The sequence below is a fragment of the Chrysemys picta genome, chromosome 5 (assembly GCF_011386835.1).
Source record: "Chrysemys picta bellii isolate R12L10 chromosome 5, ASM1138683v2, whole genome shotgun sequence".
NCBI classification, from domain to species: Eukaryota; Metazoa; Chordata; order Testudines; family Emydidae; genus Chrysemys; species Chrysemys picta.
The window spans coordinates 30,672,423-30,696,379 of record NC_088795.1 but is presented as its reverse complement, the minus strand read 5'-3'; the positions used below and the strand labels follow the sequence as shown (position 1 = coordinate 30,696,379).

General features: G+C 43.3%; 1 protein-coding gene across 2 annotated transcripts; it reads left to right on the top strand.

Annotated features, from left to right (window-relative positions):
* Window positions 1–1,830: 1,830 nt before the first annotated feature.
* On the top strand, window positions 1,831–19,994 carry BDH2 (3-hydroxybutyrate dehydrogenase 2). 2 transcript variants are annotated; one of them, XM_005287864.4, is made up of 10 exons: window positions 1,831–1,948; window positions 4,886–4,965; window positions 6,355–6,433; window positions 9,307–9,403; window positions 10,317–10,425; window positions 11,580–11,640; window positions 14,330–14,443; window positions 17,249–17,307; window positions 18,197–18,289; window positions 19,693–19,994. In XM_005287864.4, the coding sequence occupies exons 2-10, from the start codon at window positions 4,894–4,896 to the stop codon at window positions 19,744–19,746; spliced, it is 738 nt and encodes a 245-aa protein (XP_005287921.1). In that variant the 5' UTR covers window positions 1,831–1,948; window positions 4,886–4,893; the 3' UTR covers window positions 19,747–19,994. The 2 variants fall into 2 exon arrangements, with proteins under 2 accessions (XP_005287921.1, XP_042715903.1); XM_042859969.2 differs by having other exon boundaries at window positions 1,910–2,045.
* The last annotated feature ends 3,963 nt before the right edge of the window (window positions 19,995–23,957 follow it).

The following is a 23,957-nucleotide window of genomic DNA, read 5'->3' as shown; positions in this document are numbered from 1 at the left end:
CGATATGTTGGCGCCACTCCAGGGCTCACAGCAGTGCTCCCCCACTATGGATGCTGCTAAGGGAAAAACTTCCGGCACCGGTGCACGTGGCGAGCACACACACCTACTGTGGAATAGACAGGAGTAACACATCTCGAAGAACACCAGTTATGGAACAGGTAACTGTCCTTTTTCCCCCACTTGTCAGTCCAGCCACTTTCCTTGGAAAATCCACTTCAACATATCCCTCTGCCAGTTTTATTACTGCCTCCATTTTCTCTGGTTGGTGTATCCTCACCTAGGCCTTAGTGGTATCCAGGAGATTCTGCATAAACTGCTCTAATATCACAGTTTCCAGGACCGCTTCCACATTTTGTTCTCTCAGCCTTAGCCAACAGTTGGCCCAATCATTCCACTTCTGCACAAACTCTCTCAGCCTTACCCCATCAGTCCACCTGCCTGTTCTAAATTTCTGCTGGTATCTTTTAGTTGCCAAGCCTACATGGTCCAATATGGCAGCCTTTAACACATTGTAGTTCTTAGCCTGCTTCTCACTCATTGATATATAAGCAGCTTGGGTTTCTGCCACCAGATAAGGGGCTAAGCATAGGGCCCATAATCCTTTAACCCAGCCCACACCAGTCATAATTCTTTTGAAAGTCAATAGGAACATGTCAGGATCATCCCCAGAGCCCATTCCTCAGAGTCCCAGCACCCCCGCTCCCAGCTTCTCTTTCCCCGAGGCAGGACTTGTTACATTCTGTATTAACTGCTGCTGTACCTGGATCCGTTCCTTCACCACTCCTGAAATACCCGCTGTCAGGGCTGGCTCTGGCTTTTTTGCCGCCCAAGGCAAAAAAGCCTCCCCCTGCCCTCCGCATGGCAGGGGAGGGCGCCGAGCCCGGCCGCGGGCCGCTCTCCCCAACCGGCCGGAGCGCTGGGGGGAGGGCGGTGAGCCTGCTGCGGCTCCGCTGGCGGCCGGAGCCCCGGGAGGAGGACAGAGAGCCCGGCTGGGGCTCCGCTCTCCCAGGCGTCCAGAGCGCCGGGGAGAGGGCGGCGAGCCCGGCCGGGGCTCTGCTCTCCCCCGGTGGCGAGCCCACTGCGGCTCCGCTCTCCCCGGCGGCCGGAGCCGGAGCGCCGCCCCCCTCCAGGTGTTGCCCCAAGCACGTGGGCTGGTTCCTGGAGCAGGCCCTGCCCACTGTTGTGCCTCCTGCCATCCCAACGGGGCTCGTCATTCTGTTTGCTGCCTCTCCTGGAATCCATGCAGCATCCTCTGCATCTCGTTCTGTTGCTCTATCAGCAAAATTTTATTACATATGTATTGTGTATTCTTTTCTCTTTGGGATGCTGATGACTGATATACAGTCAATACAAATTACTGGGGGAAAGCATACTCGTTCACTGTTTGTTTTTGGTTGGTTGGGTTTTGTTTTGTTGTTGTTTAGAGTAATTGCCAGGTAAAGCTGACAATCTTCACTTCTTCTCTTGAGCTACAATAACTGTTTTATTAGAGCATAAGCTTTCGTGGACTACAGCCCACTTCTTCAGATGCATATAGAATGGAACATATATTGAGGAGATATATATACAAGAGGTCCATGGATTTCCATTCCATACGGCTAAATGCAGTGCCTTGCAATATATGTTCCATTCTATATGCATCCGAAGAAGTGGGCTGTAGTCCACGAAAGCTTATGCTCCAATAAATTTGTTAGACTCTAAGGTGCCACAAGTACTCCTGTTCTTATTTTTGCGGATACAGACTAACACGGCTGTTACTCTGAATAACTGTTTTTATATCCCAAGCCTCACTAGATGGCAGCATCTCAACTTTTCAACAGGGAACGGTATTGTCTTGAACAGCAATTCACCAGCAGAACTACAGCACCCAGCATGCACTCTGAAACCTTGTCCTTTTCTCCGGTACAAGGGTCGGTAAACCCTAAAAGCTGCCTGTGGAGATCCTGAGGTGGGTGGCTTTATTCAGCCTCGTATGTTTCATCCTGTTAGTTTCACCTGGAATAACAGTCAGAAAAGCTGTGACTAGGAGGTTGAGAAACTGATTTGTACGTTTATATACTTACATGCTCTTGTTTCTCTAGTGGTGGGAAATGGGCAGTATCCTAGTGCATTAAGCCTTGATAGCTGGAGACATGGTGTAAAATCTGGCCTAAATCAAAAGCAAAATTACCGGATATTATCAGTTTAGTTCCTAATGAGCATATAGGCTGCCAAGCTACCACATTATTGGTAGGGCTTCACGCTTCATTGCTCATGTTGGCTGAGCTCTGTGCATTATCCAACTTATTTTTAGTGCAATTGGGAAGTAAGGTGGGAGCTGGCCGGAGTGGGAGGAAGCCAGGGACAGTGCTTGAGCCGTTCTGGGATACTCCAGAATGACATTCTGGTACATTTTTGGAGGCGCTGGGACAGTGTTCCAATAATTCTAATTCCTGAGCCACCATCTCTCCTTCTGGAACATAGAGTCAGGTCTGGACCTCTGCTTCCTGCTCTGGAAGGAGAGATGATGGTCCATACTGTGTGGCAGAGGCACCATCTCCTTATGCTGCTTCCTCTGCCTCTTCTGCATCTGGGCCATTCCAGAAGGAGTAATGGCAGGCAGCTTGATTACCCAGAGGCCATCTCCTTCCAGAGCAGGGAGCCTGGGCCAAAGGGGACCCTCCAGAGTCTGGACCTGGCTCAGCCACCATCTCTCCATCTGCTCATACCGCTCTACCCGGCATCTTCACCTCCAGATACAGGAAGCCCTGACTGGGCGAGGGGTAGGGGCTGTACTGCACATCCTGGAGAAGCATCCCACAGCCGAGCTCTCTGGGGCCAGCAGTTGGGAGCAGCCAAGAGCTACCCCCACACAAGCCACTTAGCTCCCTGCAAGGGAGCAGGGACCCTCCAGTCTTCCCACACAGAGCACACAGGCCCACTGTCTAGGCTCCCGCTCTTCTGGCTGATCATGACTCCCTGATCACTCTCTCTCTCCCTACCAATTACAAGCCACTTATTCTCCCCTGACAACCAATATCCCCCTGCCCTCAGTCCCAATATCCTCATTCCCCAGACCCCAATATCTCCCCTTTCCTGCCCCCAGCTCTCTGCCCAAATACTATATACCCCTTCTCTGCCCCCTATTCCTAACCTGCAATATATCCTCTGCCCTCCCCTTGCCTAACCCTCAGTCCCCCTCGGCATCCTCCCCTCCCCCTCATAGCTCTCACCACCTTCTATCCAGTGTTGCCAGTTTAGCCATTTTGTCGCTAGATGTAGCAACATCACCAGGATGTCACCAGATTTGATTAAAGGTCACAGTTTAGCGACTTGTTGAGGCAAAACTCAAAAAATCTCAAGCAGACCTAAAACGCTGCTGGACTGAGCGACAAAATCACTGAACTGGCAACACTGAAATGAGAGGAGATTTTGCCCCTGCCTCGCGGTGTGCATGGCCAGCACCTCCATGAGTTCTGGGACTTCTCTTTTGAGGACCCCAGCACTGCCCAGGGGCCTGGCTGGGTATACAGCTCTGTAGTGCCTAGGAAGCTGCTGTCTGTGATCTGTATAGGCAGTACAGAGGGCACCAGAGAGCTTTGCCTACAGCACCAAATGGGCTATCTGTGAAATCAGTGGAAATCAGGCTTTTCTGGTTTTTGGAGTCTCACCAAAATTAATAGTGTTCTTCCCATTGATACCCAGAACATTCCCTGAAATTTTCAAATTGATCAGTTGGGGTTTTCAAAAGCTATCACATTACACCTCTGTAGACAGACTTGATTCACTCAGCCTATGAGCTAGGAATTATTCTGGGGAAGTTCTATGGCCTGTGTTATGCAGGAGGTCAGGCTACATGATCACAATGGTCCCTTCTGGCCTTGGAAGCTTGGACTTTATGAAAGCCACCAACTTGGTTTAACTGGTAGCTGGTAAGCCTTCCCAGAACTGCAGAGAGTCCCAGAACATCGGGGAGCTTGCACGCACACATCCTACCCACACTGGCTGGTCATAAGTACACTTACTACTTGTAATAGGCATTAAAATTCACTTTTAACTTCTGATATTTATTTCAATCAAAATAATCCTACAACTTCCTACAGAAGTGCTGAAAAGTCTGCATTTCAGGATAGTATCAAATTAATCTGAAGTCCAGGGGTGCAGACTCATTTCATCTCGCTTCTCAAAAGTATATATATTATTCACATCAATTTAAGGTTGAGACTTTCAAACCTGCCAAGGGGATTTGGACACCTAATTCCTATTAAATTCTAATGGACATGGGGCATCCAAATCTCTTAGGCATATTTGAAAATCCCACCCTGAATTTGTTCTGCTGATGTTATTAACTAATGACAAAATGCCTGTGACATATCGTAGCTTCCCTTTATTGAAGGGACACCTCTAAAATAAAGCCATGGCTGAGATAACCAGGAGGTCTGGCATGATAATTCTCCCTCAGTTTTCAACTCTGATCTCAGATCCTTGGTCTCTTGAGAAACAGTCCACAGCTCAGACTGATTGCACATCCAATGTGATGATGCCAATATTTGTTGTACAGTGTTCAACTGCTCAGTGTGGTAGTCCATCAGGCATTTTGCTGATGACGTTACACTCTGCTAAAGGGCACTGGAGACTCCGATCTGCCTACAGGGATCAGGCAAGTCCTGTTTTTTAAAGCTTTTGCTTTAAAAGTTCTCATTTTATAATCCAATGTATGAAATAGGCATACTGAAAACTTTTCTTATCTTGTGGGAAGAACAAGGCACTCTCCAGTTCTCTCTAGTCATAGATGCTGCGAGTCACCTGTTCAGTTATAGAATTCATCTGTTTTTGATTCTCTGGAGCTGGTGTTAACTCCTTTTCCTTTTGAGAGATGTCACAGAACATGTTTAAATACCTACAGGGGGCAGCATGGGTCGGCTTGATGGGAAGGTAATATTGCTGTCTGCAGCCGCACACGGGATCGGACGAGCAGCTGCTATAGTAAGTCTGGAAAGCTTCATTCTTCTTTTTTCCCCTCTTAGTTCCTTGCTAGCTTTGCTATTTTGCTATTTTGATTAGCCCAATGATACCTGTACTGAACTGTCTTTTGTTATCAAACTGGAAATTAAATCAAAAGCCAAGTCCTTCAACTTTTCCGTGAAAAGCACATGGAAAAAAAAATGTTACTGCTACACCATGAGATGCCTTGCTTCCATTCTGGAAAAATTCATTCAAGAGTCACATTGTCAAAATTCCCTGCTAGTCTATAAATAGCCTTCCCCAAGATCTTCTCGGCTGGGTTCTGCTATTTTTCTCTACTTTTGCCCAGCTCTACTCTCCAAAGATGGCTTTGTCTGTGGTGAATTATAGAGAGGGACTAGCAAAGCTAGCATGAGACATGCAATGAAAGATACCTAGTTGTCACAAACTTTGATTTTCACAGGCTTTGCCGGGGGACTGCTAATCCTGTCACTTGCATTAAAACACCCTTTCACTGGGAATAGTTAATTTGTAAAACACATTCCTTTTCCTAATGAATTTGCTTTGTAAATATGCAATAAGCTACAGATGGAAGTGGCATACCTGACCTCCTAGAGATGCACCACAGTTGTAGATAGGTACTCTCAGAAACTGCATTGCTGCCACTTAGTGGGGATAGTGTGTCTCTGAGAGCTTCTTGCTTCTGTGATCAGCAGATGAGTCTGTTGTATAGCAGTCACTTGTCAACAACTCACTCTGAGGAGCAGAGCAAGTAGTTTTCTCTCAATAGACACAGGTGCTCATGAGGGTTCCCTTGTACTAAAGGGTATCTCTCAGGAATAGCTACCTGATTCTGTTGAATGTAGTGAACAGAACCATTAATAAGTTGTTTCTCTAAGTAGTGCACTCTCGGCGGCGGGTTGTCTGGCGGAAGCGCTCTCTTGTCAGTAGGCGGGCGCACATAAATGCCCCGGCAGACGCCATGGCGCCCGTGGGCACCATGTTGGGGACTACTGCCCTACACGTTTGTAACCTACTGTCTAGTACAGGTGCTGCCCTTACTAGAGACAGTGTATCAAGCACACTCTGGTGTATATCTGTTCCTTCAACTGGGTCAAGTAACAGGACCCGCTGCTTTAATTACAGATTCCTGGTTTGGGGGATAAACATCATAAGTTCTGTTCCCCTCTCTCCTGTGTACACTCAGCTGAAACCAGGGTGTTTGGCTATGTAGCCAAGTATAGATACAGATAATTTTGTTATACACGCACACAAAAAGCAAGCGATTCACTGCCTTCAGTCAGCTCCTTTTTCAGTCCAAGATGGAAGTGAAAGGAGAAGGCAGCCTTTATTACTGGTAAACCCTAAAATATCTAAACGTTAATGGTTCCTTCTGCTTGTGTTGTTCAGGCTTTTGCAAAAGAGGGAGCAAAGGTCATTGCTACAGACATCAGTGAGTCCAAGCTGCAAGAACTGGAGGAGTATTCAGGTAAATGCTTTACAACAGACTTAAGTCCAACTCTTTTGTGTATTTTGTAAGCTGCTTGTACAAATTTCATCTCAGGACAATATAGAATTCTAAAGGCAGTAGAAACTGTAATAATGCAAGTTACTCCTTCGTGCTGGTATCTGGTCTTTTCTCTGCTGTAGCAGAATGTGGAGGCTTGGTGTTTGAGTGCAAATTTTCCACTGAAACGTCAGCATTTCAAAAAGGATGTACTGGGTACATGGAGTAACCCCATCCATCTGATTTTACGAGGCACTAGTGAAGCTGTTAACTGCTGCCACTTCTCTCAATAGCATCCATTTCACTGACTTGTCCTGGCCATTGGGTTGGCTGACAAGTCTAACTACCTCTTGTTTCAATCATGGGACTTGAGCTTTGGTATGTTAGTGCTAAAATCATGAAATTCTATCATTTTGAGCTATAGAACTCACTTCATTAGCTAAATAAGAATCAGATTTAGTGCTCTGCATTTCAGTTTGACCAACTAATGGCATTAATGGCAACGTAGTTGTTCACTAGTGTGAATTGGTGTATCTTTTAAATGTGAATTACACTGTCACTAAATCACCCCCTACTACATTTGTATAAATTCTCAGGACTAAGAGTTCTCTCCCTGCTGATACTATCAGGGCCGGCTCCAGGCACCAGCCTGGTAAGGTGCTCATGAGGGTTCCCTTGTACTAAAGGGTATATCTCAGGAATAGCTACCTGATCAGCAGGTGCTTGGGGCGGCCACTCCGGAGAGGGGCGGCATGTCCAGCTATTCGGCGGCAATTCGGCGGACGATCCCTCACTCCCACTGGGAGCAAAGGACCTCCCGCCGAATTGCCGCTGCAGATCGCGATCACGGCTTTTTTTTTTTTTTTTTTTTTTTTGGCTGCTTGGGGCGGCCAAAATCCTGGAGCCGGCCCTGGATACTATACTAGTATGAATCGACTACTCATGGGCACAAACTCACATCATTGTTCCTTAGTTAGACACAAGGCAGGGAAATCGTAACACAAGTTTATTTTTATGTCTAACATAAAAACTATGGGTGAAATCTATCCTATATACACAATGAAACAGCATGAAAATACTTCCAAATTAACTCAGTGAATAAAAGTGATCACTAGTCCTTACATACATTCCTGACATTGAGAAGGCTGAATAACAATCTCTTAGCCAGACTTACTGTGAACAGCCTCTGGGTGACTCATGGCATTCTGGGGAATTTCCAATTCATCCTTTCAGAATTTCATGAATTCTCAAACTGAGTAGGGTTATTTACTTTCTGACACATCAGGCCAGTTGTGCTGGCAGGAACACCGGGAAGTGGAATCAGAGTTCTGCGCAGTCCCTACCCCTCTAAGTCTTGGGAAAAGGAACTTCAGACATATGATTTGTTAAATCCCAACTCTTCCTTTGAGGACTGGAATTAGAATATGTCGGACTTTCAACTTAATACAGAAGAGAAGACACCACTGTTAGTCAGCCTACCAGGGAGAAGTTAGCTTTCTTGCTAACATATTTCCTAGAGAAATTTCCAGAGATGTTTTAGAACATGTACATGAATTTGTCAGTTTGGCTTCAGGACATGCAGGTTTTTCCAGTGGAGAATGATTTATTCGTTTCCATCAGCATTTTTCCACTCAACCAGGCTAGCATCACAGTAGCTATTAAACTCTGTGTAAATAGGTGTGGATGATAAAACCACAAAATAATGTATTTTCAGCAGTGCACAGGAAATGAATCATGGTGATTTAATGGGCGTTGTTTGCATGAAGGCGCTAGAATAGTGGCATGCCTTTCTGGAGATCAGCTGTGAATTTAGGGTGTTTCATTTTTTTGCTGTTTGCATTTCTGCCGGCAGATGGCATTCTGTGCTTTCTGCCTTAAGGTAACAATGTTACAGTGGGGCTGGCTCTACTGTAAAGTGTTTAGAAGAGAGTCACCGCAATCTCCATTTTGGAATCCACTGTGTTTGCCTGTGCGTGTGAGAGTTAAATTTAAATCACACAGGAAAGGGCCCCAAGCAACCTCTTTAAACAGCTCGGAAGGTGGATGAATATTTTTTCCAAAATAAACATTTTTTGTTTATAAATATTGATAGGTTAATTCCGAAGACATCGACATCACATTGTGTACATTTTAAAACTAGCCAACATTTCCCACACTATGTGCACACCCTGAGGGCTTTGACAATCAAACATATGTACTTCCCCCTCCCATTTAGCATAGTTATGACTCACCCCGTCCAGGTAACAAGATGACTAATGACTTACACAAGTCACTTATTCCTCATTAATGAATTGTACCAGCCTGGCTCATAGTCCTCTTGGTTCCAAATAAAATAGTGCATGTGGTCTGTGTGACACCCATAATGATTACAGTGCTAGGTAACAGGGACCTGAGCTGTGGCTACAATTGGCCAGTGAGTTTGTTGTGGCCGTGTAATGATTGTAATTCATGGTGATGAGTGCTTTGGTGGGCTGAGTTTCTGTGAAATGGGAGTGTATTGGAATTAGCTCCACTTTTCAGAAGATACCAGCTCACCTGCTCGTGTGGTTGTTCTTCTCTTACAATAACATCAGTGGTCTTTTCTAACTCCCCTCTTGGCTCTTGACTAGCACTCCATGATCTTATTATTATAGCAATTCAGTATTGGGACAATTTAACAAAACAGTGTGGCTTTTGGGTGGTGGGGGTAAAAGGCCATAGTACCCAAGGGTACCCATGTTATGGTCTGATATTCAGAACTGCTCAGCACCTGTGAACTCCCACTGACATCGATGGGAACTGCAGGCGCTCAGCTCCTCTGAAAATCAGGCTATTAATTTTTAACAAAGCAAAATAAAACCATTTTGTTTTTATAGGCATTCAAACACGGTTGCTGGATGTCACCAGCAGAGAACAAATAGAAAATCTGGCCAAGGAGATTGAAAGGATTGATGTCCTCTGTAATGTTGCAGGGTAACTAGAGCCTATTGTTTTAAACTCCCTTCTCCTTCCAGTGTTTATTCCCCAAAGGTATTTCGTTTGATTTTTTGTATATCCGTTTCACAAAGGTGTTTCTGGTGTCTGCATACTCATTGGCTCTGGAGACTGAATTACATTCTCACCACTAGTGGCAGACCAGTGTGGGGGGAGTGTAACACTGACTGTGTTCTTCCTATTCTGCAGAGAGAGGCCTTCAGTTTCAAGGGCTTTCTTTCAGGCACCCTTCATCATCACCTCATTGGATATGTTGGTGATAAAGCCATTATCTTCTCCAGAACTGGAGAGCTCACATCATACATTGTTTTTTACCTTGGAAAAGATAAATCAAAATAAAAATATCTTTATACAGTACTAGCGGTCACTGAAATGTTTCAAATGTCAATTTTTGACCAATAATTTTGATGGATGATTTCAGGGACACCCTTTTTTTATGACTAGTTCTGCCTATTACCAAATCTTTATCTATGTGTAACACCAACAGACCCCGGTTGTCAGCGGGCGGGATTGAACCTGGGACCTCTGGAGCATAGTGCATGAGCCTCTACCGCATGAGCTAAAAGCCAACTGGCTGTTAGCTAAGGCTGTAGAGCAAACTCATTTTATCTCTCTCCAAGTGGTCTCAGTGTCACTAGATGGGACAGAACACCACACCCTGGAGGTGTGGGGGTTACATATGCATATGGTGGCTTATTGTGACTGTCTTGAACTACATATACTAGTTATAGGAAACTTGTGCAAGCTGAATGTTGCATTATAATCTCTGAAGAGTCTTGTCCAACCTTGCTTGATTGGAGAGGTAGTTATTCCAGAGGAGCAGGAGAAAAAATGTAAATTATACAGAAAAGGCACAGGAAATAATCCATTGCTTTTTGTGCACCTAATCCAGTTTTGTCCATCACGGAACCATTCTGGAATGTGAGGAGACAGACTGGAACTTCACAATGAACCTCAACGTCCACAGCATGTATCTAATGATCAAGACGTTCCTTCCAAAGGTAAGGCTCTGTCTACAATGCTCCTTAGTGTAAAAAACATTGCGGTGTGTTTCAAGATGGGCAGAATTAAGTCATAGGCACTATCAGAGCGTGACGGTGGGTGAAAATGTGGGGATGTGGCCACACAGGGCCCTCATATCATATTGTGCTGAGGACTGCTTTAATGCAGTCCTGGTTTAGAGCCTAACCTTTCAGACTAGTGTATAGAGAAAGTTAATTCAGGTTTTTTAAACTGTACAATTTGTATTTAGAATCATTTTCAAATGCAGCGCAGTAACAGAGAGCATGGGAAAGCAATACCCTACAACACGCACCCAGACAATAAGGCTACACAGTCTCTACAAAAATATTTGTAAACATTCAGATGTAATTGTGCGACTTCTCCCCCATACCCACAACAGGAAGCTATCTTGCAGAGCTGTTCAATACCATCGACAACACGCTACTTCAATAGGGGAGTACTCATCCCATTAGATAAACAACTCACCTGTATGATTATACCATAGCTTGAGGATGCTTCCTGTTTGTGACATAACCACCACGTTCTGGGCCAAACTCATGGGCCACAGGCTGAGGTGTTTACAGGAAACATACTGGAAGGCCAAAATAGCCCAAGGATGGCTGTCACCAAAGTGAACAGGATGCACCCTGCAGTGATTATGATACAATCCCAATCCTGCTTTCCTGAAACCCTCGGTTCCAGCGAGTATTAATTATGTTAATTGTGAATCGGGGAAAGGGGGTTTTGTTTCTAGCTCTGGCACAGATTTTGTATATGACTTGCAGTCACTGATCCTTTGCTTCTCCATCTCTAAAATACCTACCTAGCTCAAAGGAGGGTTCTGAGGTTTAATGCATTGTTTATAGGTAGGTTCTACATGAGTACATAGTAAAAAAGTGGGTATTACTATTGATGAAAATGAGATCTCAAAATGTGACATACTTAAGACTGACCTGACTGGGTTACTAATTCGAAGCTGTGAAGCAGGAACCAAATGCTGCCCTTTGGGGTAGTATTTTGGCCTGCAAATCTGAGAAATTACTTGTGGAATAAAATACCACTTAATGTGAGGAAGGCTGGTAGAACAAGTCCCCATACGGCAGAATAGCTTTTGTTTGAATGGCTTGATGGTGGTTGTGGGGTTTTTTTGCAGATGCTTGCACAGAAATCTGGAAACATTATCAACATGTCTTCTGTGGCATCCAGCATTAAAGGTAATAGACTTGCTAGAGGATTGTTTTGTCATATATGTGCCTGCGATATTCCTAGGTCGTGTCCAAGGTTGACATTCTGAACCTGTAGAATAATATTTCGTCAGTCCAAATTTGAAAGTGCCTATTTTAAGAGGGATGGGACTGAATACACAAATGCAATCTTCTTTTGGCCTCTTTGTGCATAAGCATTATGATGTAGTCTTTAATTACATGATCACATGCAGTTTTTCTCACAGGACTCCCACCTCATTCGGTGAACAGGGTGGACAGTGCTCTGGGGATAAAACGGAGCTGTGCCGCAAAGGGGGCTGTTGTCTGTAGGGCCCCTGCCTCGTTTGCTGCAGAAGTTGAAGGGTGCAGTGAATGAGGGAGAGGATTCCTCTGTGGTTTAGGAAGCTGAGTGCTACCCCGGAGAACTGGATTCTACCCGGTCTCTGCCACGGAATTCCTATATGATGCTGGGCACAGGTAGCCACTGTGGGTTGCTCATTTTATGGGTATCCAACTTGACACCTGATTTGCAGAAGTGCTGAGCACTCACAACTGCAACTGAGGTCAGGCGGAGCTATGCTCTGAACGTAGGATGGGCTATAAAATGCCAAGTACTCTGAAAAACCAGGCCCTAGGCATCTCCAATTGGGCACCCAACATTTAAGTGACACTTTAGACAGTTTGGCTTTAATCTCTGTGCCTTAGTTCCTCGTATGTAAAATGGAGATGATGATACCACCTCACTGGGGTTTTGTGCAAAGAAATATTGATTAATCTTTATAAAGAACTAAGTTGCTACAATGATAGTACCATAGAAAAGCCAATGAGTAAATTAAAAATTCTGTGTTCAGGGCAAGTTTGCATGGTATGCAGTAAATAAGGCATGGAGCCACAGGTTTGAATGATCAGGATGAAAGAAATTGTGAATAGCTGCTGTGATGGGTTGGATCACAGAAATCCCCTTGGGAGCTGCCACCTGACGTACTAAGACTACCTCTGCTCCGGTTTTCCCTGCCACCTCAGGACTCCAGCACCCTGTCTTGCTGAGCCAGACTCTCCCGTCTGCTCCAACACAGATCCAGGGTCTGAATAATTTGCCCCAAAGCTGCAAGTTTACCTGAAAACAGCTCTCAGAAGTGTGCTTGTCTCTAGCACTCAGATGCCCAACTCCCAATGGGGTCTAAACCCAAATAAATCTGTTTTACCCTGTATAAAGCTTATACAGGGTAAACTCATAAATTGTTTGCCCTCTATAACACTGATAGAGAGATATGCACAGTTGTTTGCTCCCCCAGGTATTAATACATACTCTGAGTAAATTACTAAATAAAAAGTGATTTTATTAAATACAGACAGTAGGATTAAAGTGGTTCCAAGTAGTAACAGACAGAACAAAGTAAGTCACCAAGCAAAATAAAATAAAATGCGCAAATCTATGCCTAATCAAACTGAATACAGATAATCTCACCCTCAGAGATGCTTCAGTAAGTTTTTTCTAAGACTGGACACCTTCCAGGCCTGGGCACAATTCTTTCCCCTGGTACAGCTCTTGTTCCAGCTCAGGTGATAGCTAGGGGATTCTTCATGATGGCTCCTCTCTCTCCTTTGTTCTGTTCCACCCCTTTATATATCTTTTGCATAAGGCGGGAACCCTTTGTCCCTCTGGGTTTCCACCCCCCTCACTGGAAAAGCACCAGGTTAAAGATGGATTCCAGTTCAGGTGACATGATCACATGTCACTGCAAGACTTCATTGCCCAATGCCAGCACACACATATACAGGAAGACTCACAGGTAAAACACAGCCATCTGCAGACAATGGTCCTGGTTAATGGGAGTCATCAAGATTCCAAACCACCATTAATGGCCCACACTTTACATAAATACAATAGGCCCTCAGAGTTATATTTTATATTTCTAGTTTTAGATACAAGAGTGGTACATTTATACAAATCGGATGATCACACTCAGTAGATTATAAGCTTTGTAATGATACCTTACAAGAGACCTTTTGCATGAAGCATATCCCAGTTACGTTATATTCACTTATTATCATGTTTTTATAAAACCACATAGACTGCACAACGTCACAGCTGCCCACCCAGTGAGCACTATCCACTGTGCCGTGAATGAGGTAGGGGTACTGTGGGGAAAAACAGTATGTGGTCATGTAATTAAAGACCATATAATAATGAATATGCACAAGACCAGGGGGTGAGGTTGGGGGTGGGGTGGGAGGAAGGGGAGATTGAAGGTTACCCAAGCAACCTTGACTGATACAATTTATTGCCTCATTTAGTGGTACCATGCCACATATCTCATTTTTCTTGTTTTTCACTGCTTCCTTAGTACCAACTGCATAAGGGTTACCCAACAAGAGCTCTGTGTGTGAGGGGCAGATCGTTCCCTTTCCTTTATAAATCTTTATGCAATTTTTAAAATAAACTTCCTAGGCTACTTCCTCAGATATTTTCATTCTGTGCTGTTGGTCAGTACATTGCTGTATCCTGGTTCTTGAACGGCACTCTACTCATGCGGATTCCTTTGGCTAGCAATCAGCACTCTAGCCAGCCTGTCATTCAGCCTCTGCTCAAGAAGATGCCATCCAGAAAATTCTAGATCCCAAAAGCAGATCCATATGGGAATGTGACCATTTTCTTTGGTCTTCGTGTTACCCTAACGCTAACCTCTTCTTTCAGGAGTTGTAAACCGATGTGTGTATAGCACTTCAAAGGCAGCAATTATTGGTCTAACCAAGTCTGTAGCTGCTGATTTCATTGAACAAGGCATCAGATGCAACTGCATATGTCCGGGTAAGTAAATCCTTGCAGCATTTTGTAAACTTGGAGCTGACACTGAAAAAACACAGGTTTGTCTTTAGCATTAGCTCAAAGCTGCACGCCACCTGGCCTACTTAATGCTCCAGATTTAGTTTGAGGTTGTTGATAGAAAATGAAACTTGAAAACAGCCCAACCACCTGCAAACAGCCGCTGAAGGCATCTGCAGTCAAGGGAGAAACCACATTTAAGACTTTCTTCTGGCATTTCCTGAAATGTAAAATTAAGAATTGCTATTTTTATAGCATTACAATCTCTGTGGCCTATAAAAGCACACCTACATATACCCAGAGTATCTTGATGGTGTATTATCCCAGTTATTATCTGGACGTGAAAGTTGCAACTTAGAGAAGCAGATTGGGGGACGAAGGGGGAAATGGTGCTTTTAGTTGCTGATTAGGAATGCTGAAAGTACGATTGCCTCATTCCTGATGTCTTGCTGTTGTGAGACAAAATTGGATGTGACTAGATCTGGGTGATGTAAAAGCCAGTGAGGTGGGCTGGCATGCCTGCTGAGAGTCTAGTGAAGTTAGTATGGCAGCGGCAACCACAAGGACACATACCACAGGTGTGTCCGTGCACACCTACCCAATCTAACCTGCTTTTTATTTTTAAGCATCCAAACTAGAGCTGTGAATATATATTTTAATAGTAATTTGCGGTGGGGTTTCATTAAACCCCAAACTGGCGAAATCGGACAAAAGGCCTGATTTTCATAGGTGATGAGCATCAGCTGTTTCCTCTCATTTCACTTGGAGTTCTAGGTGATCAGGGCCTGTGTAAGTAAGTCCCCCAAACCATATGTAAAACACTGGTACTGTTCTAAGTGACCTTAAGCCAGTTTGGGGTTTCCGCTGCAGCCATGCAAAACTCAATGTCTTTTCAACTTGAAAACAGGCATAAACTTTGTGGTTTCATCTGAGTTTCCTGTTGAGCTTTGGGGGTTTCTTCATATAGGACTTGGGGTGAAACTCTGGGTGAGAAATCAGAAAACTTGCAGACCTCTTTGCACATCATGAATTGTGCATGGTTCTTCACATCCCACCAGCATCACCTTTTAATAATTAACAAACAGATAACCCACTTACTAGAGCCTAGGAGCCTGGGAGAGGCAGCATGTTCAGTCCATGGTGTGGAAGGAGCACCTTACATTGGTCTAAAGTGCCTCTATAGCCAACTGAAGAAACCAACACAGATTCAAGAAGGTGCTTCATCCTTCCTCCTTGACAAAGGGAATAGATCTGCATAATGGGAGGGGAGTGGTACTTTGGGAAAGAGGGGCAACAGAAAGGAGGAATGAGGCAATCTTGGAAGACTGCTTCCCCCTTAAAATAACTTTTAATTGGCCAAGTGAAGCACTGGTAATTTTGTGGAATGCTTTCCCCTCTATGCATGAGTGCTCAAAGCTGAGCAACAAACCCACATCAAAGAACACCTGAATTATGTAAGTGTGAGTGTAACCCACACACCTCCTGGGTGTGGTGTTCTGTCCCATCTAGAGACGAGAGAGAGAGAGAGACTGCTCTACAGCCATAGCTAATAGTCAGTTGGCTTTTAGCCCATGCAGTAGAGGTTCATGCACTGAGCTCCAGAGGCCCCAGGTGAGATCCCGCCCACCGACAACCGGGGTCTGTTGGCGTTACGTGAGCAGCCAAGCAAAAGCTAATTTCTTTGCCAATGCCAAGGGAGAAAGCTAGTCCTGCTGCTGTAGAAGATCTTAATAGGGAGTTTTTGTAACCTGGCAGAATTAAGAATTTCTATCTGTGCAACCTCTTGTGCAAGCCGAAGATCATCTCAGACCAGAGATGAAACACATGCCTGGAATATAAAGGTTGAAGCTATTCCCAGAGAGTTCTCAAGTATTGGCTACTTCATCACAATACTGATTTCCCACTTAATTCCATTCCTCCCCACTCACAACAACATTGGAGAGAAATAAAATACTACACAAATCAAGGACCATTTCCCAAACTCTCTGCAATTAAAAGCTAATCTCAAACTAGTGGTAATCTCTACGCCCCCTCAGTTCAAATGAAACCCCATCTCTTGTGCTGATCTTTCCCCACATAGGTGCCTAGTCACTGCAATGGAATGGGAGGATATCCTGAGATAGGTAACTAGAAGTCCACATTGTACGACTATAGTATCTCTCTAAGCCAAGAGAATGCCACAATCTATTTTTGAACTATTGATTTGTATTCTAATTTGTGAACGTTCGGTGGCATCAAACAAAGCTGCATCACCTATCCCTGGTGATGATCAGCACAGTAAAATTGCTTAAGGAAGTGAGCTGCCATCAAAATACTTTATGATAATAAATCATCTAGTGTCCTCTTGCGTAGATTACTATCAGTATAAAGATTCTCTTTGTCACCATCCAGAATAGTGAGGCAGTTTTAACATTTTGCTATTTCCATTAATAGTTTTAGACTGTAAACACTGGGGAAGGGATGTTGCTCTTTTTTTTTTATTATTTTATTTTTTTTGTTAGCTGTGGGTAACATTTTTTCAAAAGCACTTCTATGACTTAGGCTACTAAGTTCCATTTTCAGAAATGACTCTCAGCCACTTAAGAGTCAGTCCTTCATTGAAAGTCAGTGGGATTTAGAGTCCTAAATCTTTTAGACCCTTTTGAAAACTTTATCCCAATCTTGTTATGAAGTGCTATGCAGCCATGGCAGTGTATAAATAACAGGATTAATGGTGATGAAGTCCTTTGTCATGACTGCTCATGTTCAGTACGGTGGAGTATTTGTTTTAAATTTTGAACATTTGCATAGGAACTGTTGACACTCCATCTCTACGGGAGAGGATCCAAGCCAGGCCCAACCCAGAACAGGTAAGCAGGCTACTTAGCTGTGTGCATGCACAAATTTAAATTATGTTAAAGAATTTGGGTAAAACTGAACAGCATTTCTGCCTAAATCTGAGTATTCAAAACTAGCAACAGCAGTGATTGTGCTTTGGCTGCTTGGTCACCTGGTGCTCAGAGTGGCATCAGCAGGTCCTTCCATGACACTATGCTAAAGAAAACCACAGTCCATTTCATCCTGCCACCTTCCCAAATATTTTACAATCATATACTATGTCTACAGCACCAATACAATACAGCCACTTCTTGGACATATGGCAGCAACAAACTGATGTGCAGTAAACTACACAACAGTGAAGGAGAGGAAAATTTTGGCAAACACTCAGCTGAGGTCTTAGGTTCTCATCTGCAGGACCTCTGCACAGAATTCTGTCTGCTGCAAAAGGAGAAATGGCTGAGTCGACCTTACTGGAATTTAAACCGCAGGTTCCAGGGTACTGAGGTGTTTTGCAACTCTGAAGCTTAGACCACTAATAGTATTATCTGCATAGGGATAAAAGACCCACAGCATGGCCGTGACTGGCCCAGGTCAGACGATGGGCTCGCAGTGTCCTCTAGAGCTGAGGCTCTAGCCGAAGCCCAAAAGTCTGCACAGCAGTTTTTCAGCCCGGGAGCCCAAGCCCTGTGAACCTCTGTCAGCTGACCTAGGCTAGCCACGATTTTTTATCCCTGTGAAGATGTACCCTAAGTCACCCAGTCAGTGTTTTCTTTGGGCATCATATGTACTATCTGCACAGTAATCATGTTATGAGCTTGTGGCCGTCTGACCACATAGCTTTTTAATGTAGCACAAAGTCATCATGGCTACATATTTCAGTGTGTAGCGGTGATGCATGGAATGTTCTGGTATCTCTAGGCCCTGAAAGACTTTCTGGCTAGACAGAAGACTGGTAGGATGGCTACTGCTGAAGAAGTGGCCCACCTCTTTGTGTATCTGGCCTCTGACGAAGTAAGTACTGTACAACAAAATCTGTTGTGAACCACAGAATCCCACCCCATCTTGTGGCTTCTCAGTAGAGGGAAGCTATTTTGCAGATGCTTACACAGTCTTGGAGACAGATTACTGCAGTAATAGAAGACTGACATACTTTGAGTCTAGCCCAAGATACAAACAGTGAACTACTTCCGGGCAGTGAAAGTGAAGGTTAAGTTATTATTTACTGAGGACCATATTCTGGACATTGCATGCATTCTGAACAAACTGGCTGTGCATGGCACAGTTCTATGGGGGGCTGGGTGGTATGGAGTCCTTTTCCATTGCCCCCACAAAGTTGCTTTGCTTCCACCACAGGTGACACCACCTTCAGTACAGTAGGGTCAGTGGATCTGTAACCTGAATACAGTATGCAACAACAAAATGTTTGGGTGAGACAGATCTCTCAGGGAAGGATAAATAATAATTATAGCTTTGGGGCCCTAATCATCCTCAAAACAATCAGTCACCCTCAAGTGATGATGTAAAATGAAGATGCAGGAACATATCATTCTGCTACAAATGTCTGAACTACAAATTCTCCCCATCTAGAGAGGCTACATCCAGAGGATATAGTAAGGGCACAGGGCACATAGTAGACCCAAACCTGGCCACAAACAGCACCAACAGTAGTTTAACAGCACACATAATAGGACTAGATGCCATGGAAATTGCCCAGTAGTCAGGACAATCTTTCTGAGCCCCGCAGAATCGCTTGAGGAAAGTGTTTGTGTCCCAATATTTCTGTCAATTGTCACTTTCTCAAAGTTCATGTTGGCCACACACAGACTAATCCTATCAGTCTGATATTATTGGTAGAGCTTATTATTAATTGGATCTTTGCCCATATGTGGTCAGGACTTCAGTATTAGCTCTGAACTCAATATGGTTTGGTATTGATCCAGAGGAAAGAGCGCCTACTCAATCATCAACACCACTTCCTCCACCATCTGGGTTTTTCTTGTAGATCGCTCCTTTAACTTACTAACCAGGTCAGATCCTGCTTAGCCTATGAGAATTAATGATTTCTCAGTGCCAAGTGATATGGCTGCAGGCCAGATGTCATAACTCCACCTTCTGAGCATTCATTTGGTCCCTCCATGACACATTTGTGCCTACCATCTGTAAGAGTCAGAAGTCCTAAAGCCGTGTGATAATGATTTGTCACTTTGCAACCGCCCAATGTGGTAGCTAAAAGGTTTTAGTTTTTAAGGTTCTTAATCCTTTGAAATTTTCAGAGCCACTGTTGTATTTGTGGAGATTAAAGGACTGTTTGTAGATAGAGGAAATGTTTTTGTTAAATTGACTTCACTAATTGTTAGCCTTTTCTTCTGTTTATTAGTAATAAATGATAGTTACTCTTCTTCTTATGATTTCAGTCTGCCTACATGACTGGCAACGAGCTCATCATTGATGGAGGCTGGAGCTTGTGACTTATGAAACTTTCAGCTGAAGTTTTCAATGGAAATTCATAGTACAAAAGGCAAATAATGAAGAGATTATCACATTTCTCTATTAATATAGTCTGCACCATTTTAATGACTAAAATGGTTGACCTTCAAATAAGTCAGTGTATTTGCACAGACATGCGATACCTCTTTTTTTTAAAATGACTTTGTCTGATTTTCTTTTGCATACTTTACACAGTAGTGTCACTTGCAATAAAGCACACGTCATTCAACTTTGTTTTTTGTGGAAGCTCAGCTGAACGAAGAACAGCAATTGGACATTTAAGGTGTGCCAACAATATTATATGTAGAACACTTGCTCTTGGCATCTGTCTCATTTGGAAGTTAAACATTCTTGTTTGGATTTCCTAGTAGCCTTGGGCAATGGAGGAAATGGGAAAAGGCTGCATTGGGGCCTGCTGAACTGGACCTGATCTGAGCAACAGCAGCCCAAAGCAGAGTCAGTGGGAATGTGCAGACTTAAGTCTGAACTACATGAAATACTGACCAAAGTGTTTCTGGAGGCAGTGGGCTCTTATTTCTTACAATGGCATATTAATTCTTGAAAATCAAATGCTGGAACCCACCTCTCATTTTCCAAAGATTTCAATCTGTTCCATTTTCCTGGTCACCATCATGAATAACATGTTGTAGAGCTGCTAGAAAGCAGCTCATAGTTCCTGAGACATTAGAGAAGAAAAGTTTAAATGTATTCCAAATACTTAAAAGGCCGTGGGACAAACTTTACATGTAGTGGAAATTATGGGAATGAACCTGAAGCAGTGTTAGGGTGACTGGATAGAAAGTGTGATAAATCGGGACAGGGGGTGAGGGGTAATAGGCACCTACATAAGAAAAAGCCCTGAATATCAGGACTGTCCCTATAAAATTGGGACATCTGGTCACCCTAAGCAGTGTTAAAAGACAAGGGTCCTGTAGTATGTTAGTATACAGACTCATGATATGATTTTGCCATTAGTAAAACATTTTCTCCACTAATTACATCAAATATAGGTACGGTTACTGGAGCCTAAGTGAGCTAGTTGACGGTAGCAGCACAGAAAAGAACCGTTTCATTACGGACATGGCTTAGCTTCCAAAAAACAGGCTTGGCCACGTTACTACCCACAGTAGGGCATTCTATACCGTCCCTGTATCCTATCCCTGCTGTCCCTCAACAAAACAGCCATATTACTATGCAATGGCAGAGCTTTGTGTTAATATATTTAGAGAGAAAAACGACACATTTGCTTGTACAATTCAGTGAACACACTGAGTTAGTTGTACAAGGACTAAAGGTTGGATTAACTGATTCTGCCACTGATCATGGAGATATTGTCAAGGGTAAAGAACGGATGTGTTATGCCAAAATTAGGTTTTCTAGTGCTTGAACCTACTGGCATGAAACTTCCTTGATCATAAAAGGCAAGTGGAATGCATGGTAAAACACTACTAAAAACAACCAGTTCAGTCACACTGCAAAAAGGACACTCATTCTATTGTAACTGAATTTATTATTTATTAGTTATTATTTATTGTGATTTGCATGGGGGGAGCACTAGTTCTGGACCAGGACCCCACTGTGCTAGGTGCTGTACTAACACAGAACAAAAAGATACTCTCTGCCCCAAAGCGCTTACAATCTAAGTAAAAAAAAAAATCTACCATGCTATTACACTATTACACTACAGCTAAGAATGCCAATGAATGCCCATAAACGTGGCTGCTTAAGAAATAATTGCTCTATAACTATTAAAGAAAAATTGCTGCTGCAGAAAGCATGGTCATGCATAGACACACATCTATCAGGGGCGAAGGTCTGGGTGGGTGTGGGTATGTGTATGTGGTGATTGCCTAACTCGCCTTTGAATCTTTACTCATGCACCAAAATAAGAGACCTGATTTTTGAAAGGTGCTGAGCAATGTGCAGGTCTAATTAAAGTCTGAGGAATTCAGGATGTTGAAGTGGCATCTCTTATAAGCACTAAATTCACTTGATGTTTTTTCCCCTTAAATTTTAAGGTTAGATTCCTCAAAGTCATTAAGACTCTGATAGTTCCCCTGCACGCTGCCGGCTGGCAGGGTGTAAAGATCGCGGTCTCAAAAAACTGGTATTTTGACTGAGAATTTGGTGGGAAGGGACTTCTACACAGGGAGTCATACCTGCATTACGGTAGGAATGGCTGCCAAAGGGAAGTACTGCGGTAATGTACCATTTGATCTCTGATCTAATTGGGAAAATAGGTAATGCTTAGTCGGGAGGGCGGGGGACAGAGGAGGTTTGTACTTTCTATAATCATGGTTGATCCTCTGCACAGAAGCTATTTGAAATATTTGACACAAAACAACCCCATTGGCTTGTGTGTGTATATAGGGTACAGATGATGTGGGGTTTTGACAGATTTCCCTCCAATTTCCAATTAAAGGGACCTCTTAAGGGGGTAAAATTAGGGCAGAAAAAGAACCTAGACCAAAGTGGCTGGGTTAGACTTCACTCTGAACCCAAATGTTGCAAATTCAGCATAGCAAAATAGTGTTTCCACCTTTTATGAATTTATTATCAAGGCCAAAGTCCTTGTGCTGTGATAGCTGTCATGGCATATTGTGTGAGAAGAGGAGAGAGCTTCCTGTTTTAGCTCGGCATTGTGGAAGCTCATGTTGTCCAATCTGAAAATAAAAATTTTAAGTTTTTGGTGTTGGGGTTTTTTCTGATGACAAATCCAGAGGTTATTGAACTCTTCTAGTTATCAGTCAATGTCCTTAGGCCACTTGATGTTGTAGTAGACGAAACTAGCTGCATATTAATGAATTTATCCTGGCAGCACTCCTGTGAGGTAGAGAAGTAGTATTATCCCCATTTGACCAATGATGAACTGAGGTAGAGAGAACCTGGTAGCAGAGCTTGGAATTGTATCCAGATAGTCCCAGTCCCTTGTCTTTGCTAGACGTATCTTTCACAGATAAGTGAATAACTTATGTATTCACATAATGTATTATGAAATCTGGAATTTTCTAATAGGCTTACATGAGAGCACTCCTGTTCCAAAATTCATCACTTAAACCTGAGCTATGTTTATATTTTTATGGAGCTATGCAGAAATTTTTCCTCCATGGAAAATTTTGACTTTTCATCAAAAAAGAAAACCAAGAAGTTTGGACCCCAAATTGACTAGTTGGAATGTTCCATGTTTAACAGACGCTTTCCATGGAAAACTTTGTTTAAGCAAAAGTCAATGGTGACAGAAAATGTGTGACCTGCCTTAATTTTTCCATGAGGATGACTAACAGCACTGTGATAACCTATTTTTCAAAGGGACACTATTAAGGGCCCAAAAGCAAGCTATTCCGCTGGTTAGGAAAGATAGAAAATGTGGCAAAAGACCACCTTGGCTTAACCATGAGATCTTGCACGATCTAAAAAATAAAAAGGAGTCATATAAAAAATGGAAACTAGGACAGATTACAAAGGAGGAATATAGGCAAACAACACAGGAATGCAGGGGCAAGATTAGAAAGGCAAAGGCCCAAAATGAGCTCAAACTAGCTACAGGAATAAAAGGAAACAAGAAGACTTTTTATCAATACATTAGAAGCAAGAGGAAGACCAAAGACAGGGTAGGCCCACTGCTTAGTGAAGAGGGAGAAACAGTAACAGGAAACTTGGAAATGGCAGAGATGCTTAATGACTTCTTTGTTTCGGTCTTCACCGAGAAGTCTGAAGCAATGCCTAACATAGTGAATACTAATGGGAAGGGGGTAGGTTTAGCGGATAAAATAAAAAAAGAACAAGTTAAAAATCACTTAGAAAAGTTAGATGCCTGCAAGTCACCTGGGCCTGATGAAATGCATCCTAGAATACTCAAGGAGCTAATAGAGGAGGTATCTGAGCCTCTAGCTATTATCTTTGGAAAGTCATGGGAGACGGGAGAGATTCCAGAAGACTGGAAAAGGGCAAATATAGTGCCCATCTATAAAAAGGGAAATAAAAACAACCCAGGTAACTACAGACCAGTTAGTTTAACTTCTGTGCCAGGGAAGATAATGGAGCAAGTAATTAAGGAAATCATCTGCAAACATTTGGAAGGTGGTAAGGTGATAGGGAACAGCCAGCATGGATTTGTGAAGAACAAATCATGTCAAACCAATCTGATAGCTTTCTTTGATAGAATAACGAACCTTGTGGATAAGGGTGAAGC